The sequence below is a fragment of the Quercus lobata genome, chromosome 9 (assembly GCF_001633185.2).
Source record: "Quercus lobata isolate SW786 chromosome 9, ValleyOak3.0 Primary Assembly, whole genome shotgun sequence".
NCBI classification, from domain to species: Eukaryota; Viridiplantae; Streptophyta; class Magnoliopsida; order Fagales; family Fagaceae; genus Quercus; species Quercus lobata.
This window is the reverse complement of record NC_044912.1, coordinates 42,170,921-42,180,106: the sequence shown is the minus strand read 5'-3', so window position 1 is coordinate 42,180,106 and position 9,186 is coordinate 42,170,921. Positions and strand designations below refer to the sequence as shown.

At 36.6% G+C, this 9,186-nt stretch overlaps 1 protein-coding gene across 1 annotated transcript; it reads right to left on the bottom strand.

The window, feature by feature from the left end:
• Nucleotides 1-6,156: 6,156 nt before the first annotated feature.
• Nucleotides 6,157-8,973, bottom strand: LOC115961779. The gene is made up of 3 exons (XM_031080700.1): nt 8,522-8,973; nt 7,484-7,854; nt 6,157-6,974 (listed from the first exon to the last, which is right to left on the bottom strand). Exons 1-3 carry the CDS (start codon nt 8,971-8,973, stop codon nt 6,157-6,159), a joined length of 1,641 nt encoding a protein of 546 aa, XP_030936560.1.
• Between the last annotated feature and the right edge of the window lie 213 nt (nt 8,974-9,186).

The following is a 9,186-nucleotide window of genomic DNA, read 5'->3' as shown; positions in this document are numbered from 1 at the left end:
GTGTTCACAGAAATTATCCATTTCATATTTAGCTTTTCTTTTATTTTTTAAATGGTATCTTAACAATTTTTCATCATTACACATATTAATACCAAGTTTTTTAATAGTTCTTAAAATATCACCATAAGTTAAATTATCATAATCAATGGAATCATTTTTACCAATTAACTCTTGTTTTACCTTATGAGCAAAGATAGGAGGCAGACCATGAATAAACTTTTCTTTCCAATTAGGCTTGTAGCAATCTTTTTGAAGCGTCACTCTAGAAATGAAGACATCTTGGTACCAATTGTAGTCAAACATAATAGGACATCTCAAATTGTTCAGATAATTAGAAATTCGAGACGAAATATTAGATGGAGTACCAAAAAAATGTTTGAGAATAGTATAGACCAAGGTATTGATACCGTCAGGTATACCTTTGCCAATACTTTCATAAAAAAATAGGCAAACCTTCTTCATTCTTTTTAATAGCATGTTTAATAGATTCACTAGAATCTTTTGTGAGATATGAATCCCACCATCCACGAAGAGTGCCAGAAAAACCAGTGACAAGAAGGTCAACAATTTCAGGGTGGTCAAGATTATGGTTATTCACATAAGCAATTCCAACCATAGACATATGACTCATTTTATTAATGATTTCCTATTCAGAAAAACCATCAATATTCCACTCATAAATTTTATTTGCAGAAACAGAAAATTGTGTTTGAAAAGCTCTTTCTTCAAACTGCATATTAGGAGGAGTAGGTTTTGAATACCAATTTTTTGTAAAAGATATAATTTTAAACTTTAATTTCCCATCTTGACTAAGTAAATCAATCAAAGGTTTTTCAGTTTTTGAAACAAGATTTTTTTCAACAATTTTTTCTTCAATACAGTCAAGTTTTTGACCAATAATATGCAAGGATTCATTACCAAAGTTGTTTTGTTCAATAATACTGATAATAGGAGTTTGCTCATCAACAATTTTGAAAGGGGAGGCCTTAACATTAGTCTTCTTATAGGTTATCAAAATTGTCTCAAGAGGTGGATGGCTAGACCTAACAATGGTTTTATCTTCTTTAACAAAATTTGATTTTTTTTATCACATTCAAATGATTTTTTGAAACTTCATCTTTTGGAACATAATGACTTTCAAGGAAATCAAAAAACAAAATATGTTTCTTCAATTGATTCATCTTTTCTTTCCATTTCCTTTGAACACGATCTTTTTCAGACTGAGCAAAAGTACTTTGGTAATATTTTCTTTTATCTCTGTTATAAGCAAAAATAAATTCATTATACAATGAAACCATATCTATTTCAAATCTCTCATTTAAAAGATTCAAAACTCTTAATTGATTTGGGTAATCAAGGGTTTCAATAGGAGGAAAATTAGAAATAGATGGAGACACAGATCTAGTGTCATCTTCTGTTACAAAAGACCCTTACTACCCCTACAATCAGGAGTGGTTTGGTCATGATGAAGAAGAAACTCAAGATTTAGCGGAAGATTGATTCCTTCCCCTATTTATTTGGCCTGCACAATGGCCACAATGCTACAATGTTTACCCACTGGTGAAATTCTCACTATTGTTTCACACCATTGCCCCATGCAAATGATGATGTTTTGAAAAAGATATTTTTCATGCTTTTAATCATTTCAAGCTTACTTTCAGTAAGTTTTGGTTCCTTGAATTGAAGAATTAGACAAGGTCCCTACTACTGATGATTTGAGACAAACAGTGAAAAATTCCCTATTTACTTTTTACTGTTCACTGATCACTATTCACGGATTACTATTCATTGATTACTGTTCACTTTTCATTGTTCATCAGTACTGTTCACTACACTTTTTATGCCTATTTAAAGGGGGATGTCCCTTATGTTAAATCAAGTTTTGCTCTAGAGCCAGAATTCTCTTTTAAGACTACTTCTCTCCTTCAGAACTTCTCTCTAGAATTTCCACTATTACCACTATTTCCCTACAAAGCTTTGTATCTAAAACTATTCAAGCCTTATAACTGTTAACCTGTTGAGACCTTGTAACTACTACTGTAAGTTCTACTACTTATTTTCAATATTAACTACTTTCAGCTTTCAGTTTGTTCTATACTTTATATTGTTTTGATCTATATTGCTTGGTTGGTTCTACCGTCTTACTATTGTTTTAAATTACTTTGATTATATCTGCAATACCGCCTGTTTGGCTGGTTCTACATTGTTAATTTTAACATAATATTACTGTGCTTCCGCCTTCAGCACTGTGTCCCTTCCCCTAACTCTAGAGCAAAACTTGGTTTAACATAAGGGACATCCCCCCTTAGATAGGCATAAAAAGTGTAGTGAACAGTACCGATAAATAGTTAAAAGTGAACAATAATCCATGAACAGCAAAAAGTGAATAGTGATTTTTTTCACTTTTTGTCTTAAATCAACAACAGCAGGGACCTTATTTGATTCTTCAATCCAAAAAACCAAAACTTGCCGAAAGCAAGCTTGAAATGACTAAAAGTATGAAGAATCTCTTTTTTCAAAACATCATCATTTGCCTAGGACAGCGGTGTGAAACAATAGTGGGAATTTCACCAGGGAGTAAAATTAGGATCATCCAAAGCAAGAGTAATATCAGATAACAAGTGAAATAAAGAGGACCATCATACAAAGAAGCAGTAATCATGCCAAGAATGCTATAAGTTCCCACTATTGTTTTACACTAATGCCTAATGATGATGTTTTGAAAAGAAGATTCCCAATGATTCCTCATGCATTTGGTCATTCCAAGTTCATTTTCGGCAAACTTTGGATAAGGCTCTTTGGCTAAAAATTTGAAGACAAAAAGTGAAATTTCACTATTCACTACTGTTCACTATTTACTATTCACTTTTACTGTTCATGGCACTGTTCACTCCTAATTTTTGTCTATATAAAGGACAACCCTCCTTAAATAGGCCAAAACTCGGAGTGAACAGTGCCATGAACATATAAACATTTATACATACATACATATATATATATATATATATAATGGTCCTTGAAAAAGACTTTCAAGACAGATTACCATGTTAGGACTATAGAACAAGTCTACAGTATAAACAAGGAGTATGAAACATGCTACTTGTTACCCTTTTGGTATCATAGCCAAGTTTTGGCCGATCGTAAGTGTTTGTAAGTTACTGTAATTATTTTCCATCAAGTTGGCGGTATAGCCATAGTTATCCATTATTTTGAATATGTTATCTCCTACTTGTTATATTTTGTTTTGCATCTATTTTCTGATAACTCTTCCATTACCATTTGTCACTTTCTTCATCTACTATCTCTTCTCCACACTTGTCTACTGTAATTTCTTTTAGTGGTAGGATGAGCCTCCCTTTTAATCTTTTGTTTATTGTTCTGTGTTATCTGTTCAAGCTAATCAGTTACTTCCCAATTATCTACTTTTTCTTATTCTTGTTTTTAGCCCCAAAGTTTGTTGCAGATGTGTACTGTTGAGACAAGTAAGTCCAGATCTGTGCTGTTGTACAACCTAGCAAGACCCATTATCTTTCTTTTTTAGTGTTTGGTCAACTCATGTTAGCTGGAGAGAGGTGTTTAGGGTGGTCCCCACTGTGTGGAAAGATTGTGGTAGTAAGAGGTTGTAGTTAGCACGTGAGAAGGCGTTGGTCCCGTTAGAACACACTATTTCAAATCTAAGGTTACATCCAGAAATTTGGAGATAAAGGTGATTAGGTTGTGATTGTTTATCTTAAGCTTTTAATTCAAAACAATGAATAGATTGTTTAGAAGTAGTTCTTCTACCAGCATTAGATCTTCCCATTCATCCCTACCTGAGATCCCTCAAGATGATGGAATTCTCAATTTAGAATCTTACTAGTTATCAGATACAGATCTAAAATTAGGAGATTGGAACATCCCTAAAGTCCCCACCAACCAAATCTACAAGTCATCTTCATATTCCTTGAAAAAGACTTTCAAGACAGATTAACATGTTAGGACTATAGAACAAGTCTACAGTATAAACAAGGAGTATGAAACATGCTACTTGTTACCCTCTTCTGCTCTGAAGGCACAAAAAAAGGTCACAATTACCTTCACATAGGTTTAGTCCAGGTTGGAGTCAAACCTTTGATCAGAGAATGATTGAATAACTCGATCCTAATGGCCCTTAGAGACACCCGTCGTATCAAATTTAATGACAGCCTCTTAAGAACCATGGAATCCAGTCTTAGTTATGGACTAGTTCATTTTGACTACTTCCCCAACTTCACAATGGGGCTTCGTAACCCGCATATCATGAAGGTCTTCACCCTCAACATCAAAACCCATGGAACGCTCATGTTACAGGGAACCCAGCAATTAGCCTTGATATACAGAGTGTATTACAAGTGCATTAGGATGAACATGAATGTTCAAGCAATTGACAAGAGAAAGATGGGAGAAACCACTCTTATCTAAACCAAGGATGTCAGATCCAAGATCCAGGTTCCAAGAACCCTGAAATGGTCAGATGTCGTTTTCCCTTCCGATTGGACTTTAGAGAATGAAAACTACTCTCTACAGATCTAGAACCCATCTAGAAACCCAGATCTAGATTTTGTCCAGCAACTAGCCAATGGAACGGTTAGACTCAACTTTGACCAATCTAGGTATAAAATACCCTTGGACTATGATGAAGCCAGGTCTAGATCCCCGATAGATCTACACCAACCTTTTAGGCAGTCACCTATCCTCTTTAGAGATAGACCTGCATCCCAGTGTAGCTCCTCTAGACCCCTAGCACCCTTTCCTAAATCTAGGAAAGACTTAGGACTAGAGCTCTAAGGAGTCAAAACCCAATCCCAGATCAGTACCCCTTGTTACACAGCCAAACAAGACTCAGTTGTTGATCAAGATGAAGACAACACTAGTCAGAAACTCCCATCACCACCAGGAACTGATATGGAAGATCCTTTTCAACAAGAACCTAAAATTGATCACCAGCTCATGGTGATAAGAAAAGAGTTCACCCCTGACCTTGTAGCCTTAGGCAAAGAATTTGACCTAGAAAAAAATAGAGTCAAGAGAGAAGCCTATAGATCCAACCACACCAGGGAACAAAAGAAAGAAGTTTTGGAAAAATGGAAAGAATTCATGAAAGAGATATCCAGCAATGTCCCTTTCTTTGAATACTTTGAGAACCATTTTGAATGGCATAAAAAGTCTTGTGTCATCACCAAAACCAACTGGACCATAAAAGACAACAAAGGAAACAAGAATGTTGTTCGGTCTAGTCATCCACCCTAGGAAGCCATAACCTTTAAACATCGTGGTAGTGATGTAGTTGCCTCTCCCTTCAAGCACCTAACCAATGACGAAAAGGTTGTCAAGAAGGTAATAGAGTAAAACAACTATACCATCCAGTGTCTAGGTGTAATAGGCAAGCAGCTTGATAGGATCGAAGACAGGATAGATAACAAGGTTATCCTCTAACCTTGAAACCCTAGTAAACCTATCCAGACCCTAGAAAAGCCCTTAGTCAAGCTCCCCACAACCAGACAAGCCAGTAGACCTAAGGATAAAACAGCCTTAGAAATAGTCTCCCAAAAGCTTGAGGAACTAGTGAAGAAGGAACCAGTCACCCTTTCACCAAATATCACCTCGACCAGTAGAGACCCCAGAGATCACCAACTTGTCACCCTAGAAGCCCACATAGCCTCTAGCAGTTCTAGCAGAACCTCCTCAGAAACTGAAAAGGAGATAGAACATCTAGAAGACCAATTTCTTGAACATCTTTCTCTAAAACAAGCTTTGTAGATTTACAATCAATCTTTATTAAAAAAAATTTGATTCAAAAGATCACTTTGAAATTTTGAAATGCATAGTACTATAGATAAAATTTCTTTCTTAATAGTACTATAATTAATTTGAGTGGGAGTCCAGATTCCGGAATGGAAACAAACAATCTGTTTAGGGGAAGTGGGACTAAGACGCTGAAGGAGAATACCACCATAACCAATGTTGGAGGCATCTGTCTGGACAATTTTGAAGGAATTTACTGAGGGAATTCTTAAGCAAGGGAGTGTCTTAACATATTTTTTGATTTCTTGGACAACTGTGGTATGGGCTAGGGTCCAAGGAGGAGGATTGGTTCGAAGTCTATCAAAAAGGGGTTTGCAATGTTGCCTGAGGTTTTTAATAGAAGTCTGAGATGTAGTTAAGAGATCCTAGAAATCTCTGTAGCTGGGTTTTATCTAGGATTTCATTTGGAAACTTGTCTGCAAACTGAATGGCTCTATCTATGGGTTTGATGACACCATGTCTTATATCAAAGCCTAAGACCTTGATAGTAGTTTGGAAAAGTTTGATCTTTGGAGCTGAAACAACAAGACCATTGAGCTTGATGGTATTAAGAAATGCTCTAAGGCGTTTCCAATGTTGATCCAGGGATTCTGAAGAGATGAGTACATCATCAATGTACACAATAGCAAGACTGGAGAATGGATTAAAAATCTCATTCATGATATTTTGGAATTCGGAAGGTGCATTTTTGAGACCAAAAGGCATTACATTCCATTCATAATGGCCAAATGGTGTGGTGAAGGTGGTTTTGTACCTATCAGACTCTCTGATTTGTATCTGCCAAAATCCACTCTTCATCTCAAACTTATTGAAAACCACTGCTTTGCTAAGCCTATTGACTAAGTCTTTTTTGTTAGGTATTGGATACCTTATCCATTGCAAGACTTTGTTAAGGGGCTTATAGTTGATGACAAGTCTAGGGACACCTCTCTCAATCTCAGCATTTTTTTGGACATAAGAGGCTGGATAGGACCATGGTGACCTAGTTTTTCTGATGATTCCTTTTCTAAGAAGATCCTCTATTTCAGTTCGCCAAGTATCCATGAGTTCTTGGCTCATTTGGATAAGTCGAGCTTTGGTAGGAATATTCTTTTCTTGGAAATCTTTGACATAAGGGAGAGCTACCTCGTGTCTCCTTCGATGCCAAAAGGCTGTAGGAAGATCAGAGAAGACCTCTTGCTTAAGTTTTTCTTCAAACTTTTTGATCTCAGTTTGGTAACTTTTGCAAGCTAATTGTTCTTCAATTCTTTTGTAACTTAGTTCTTTGCTAAGGTACTCTAGGTGTTGGGTTTTGGCTTTGATAAGGTTAAGAGTTTTAGAGACAAAGACTTCCTGGAGGCTACTTATCTCTCTGGGCTATGGGCTCCTAAGAAACTTAAACTTAACTGGTTGGCCAAAGGGATGGGTAGTGATTCCTTCACTATCGTGATGAAAGGATACAACAAAAACATGAAAGGGTTTCCTAAGATGACCTTATCTGTCATGTTCTTGACAAGGACAAATGTGGTTTTGAAACACGTATTGTCTTGACAAACACGGGCTTTTGGGATTTTGAATTCAATCTGCATTTTTCCTTCACTTGCAGAAGTTAACATTTTTTTGGTTTTCTTAAAGTATTTGGAGGGAATGATTCCTTCTTGAATGCAGTTGAGATCAGCACCTGAATCAATTAAGGCTACGACCTCAAATTCAAAATTTTTGCTAATGACAATCCTGACTTTGGAGTGCCATTTTTGGAAGCTAATCATATTGATGGTTTCTAAGAACTTCTCACTGGATGGTTCTTGTACCATATCTGCTGTAGGGTTAACTGTATCATCTGCTTCTTCATCAGAAGGGTTCTGAAATGAGGTACCTTCCTTATTGCCATGATGAGAAGTGTTTTCTATTTGTCTGACCCTTTGATTAAGGAGGTTGTGATCTACCTTAAGGATGGTCAACTCTTGCTTAAGGTTTCTCACTTCTGTCTTGGTATCCTTGATCTCTTTCTGAAGGTCTTGGACAGTAACTTCCTTTTTTGATTTGGTAAACCTATTGTAGATTTTTTCTAAATCAACTTTGGGTTCCTAAAACCTAGGTTCAGGTTTACTGGCTTCCCTAACTAAGGTTTTATGGAAATCACTAGGCTTTTGAGCTTTGATGATAGAGTCTTCGATCTGTTTTATGAGATCTAAAGGAGCTCTTCTTGCTTAGAAAGAACATTGATAGTCTTGTTCTACAACAACTATCTTTGTAGGCTATAGGTTCGTTTGGGCCACTAAAGGAGCGAGAGGAGACTCTAAAGGGTTCAGAGGACGACCTGTATAATTGGTGGTTCTCTTGTTCAGTAGAACTATTGGGAGACTCACTGTTTGAGCGGTCAAGTTCTAAGAGCTTGAAGATCTCTTCTTTACTGGCTTGGTCACTCACAAGGGTGTTAATAAGGGATTTGGCCTTAGCTTTACACTCTTTTTGGAAATGACCTCTCTTTCCACAATTAAAGCATTTTCCTAACACTTTGGGTATGAACTTTCCTGTGGATTTAGACTTTCCTTTCTTATAGAAATCATCTATCTTGAACTTCTGTTTTCTATAATACTTGGCTGCTGTTCTTTTCCTATGGAACTTCTCAGAGGATTCTTTTCCTCTGTACTTGGATTTTCTCTTGGGAATGACTGAGGGTAAGCCGTACTATGTACGGAAGTTTCCTACTTCATACTTGGCTTTACTCTTGCTGGCTTGGCTTTGGATTTTCAAATCTCTACACATCTTCATTCCTTCACTGCGGATTGTGCTAGAGATGTCTCCATAGGTTAGGTTATCATAATCTATGACACCTAAAGGGCTACATAGGGTTTCTTTGACCTTTTCGCCAAATAATCTGGGTAAGCCATTGATAAACTTCTCCTTCCAAAATGGAGAGTTGCAATCGCTTATATGCATGACTCTGGTGGTAAAGACATCTTCATACCACCTATAGTCTCTAAGGGTTTTACATCTAAGGTTACTCAACTGGTCGTAAATCTTAGATGTGATGTTGATGGGTTTTCCTATGAAGTGTTTCATGATCGTATAGATCAGGGTGTTGACTCTGTCGGGAATATCTCTTCTTATGCGTTCGTCAAAGATGGGGTTCTTATCCTCATCTTTTTGGTAGTTATTGGCTTCCATATTCATATGCTGAATCTTATTTAGGATTTCCTATTCTGATAAACCATCTATGTTCCATTCATAGAGCTTACCAGTGGATACAATGAACTGGCTATTCCTTTCCTCGAACTAGAGGTCAGGGGGTGTTGGTCTGGGATACCAATTCTTGGTTAAACTGGTTGGTTTGGGTTGGTAAAGCCTATTTACCTGTAAACCTCAAAATTGGTCTTCTAG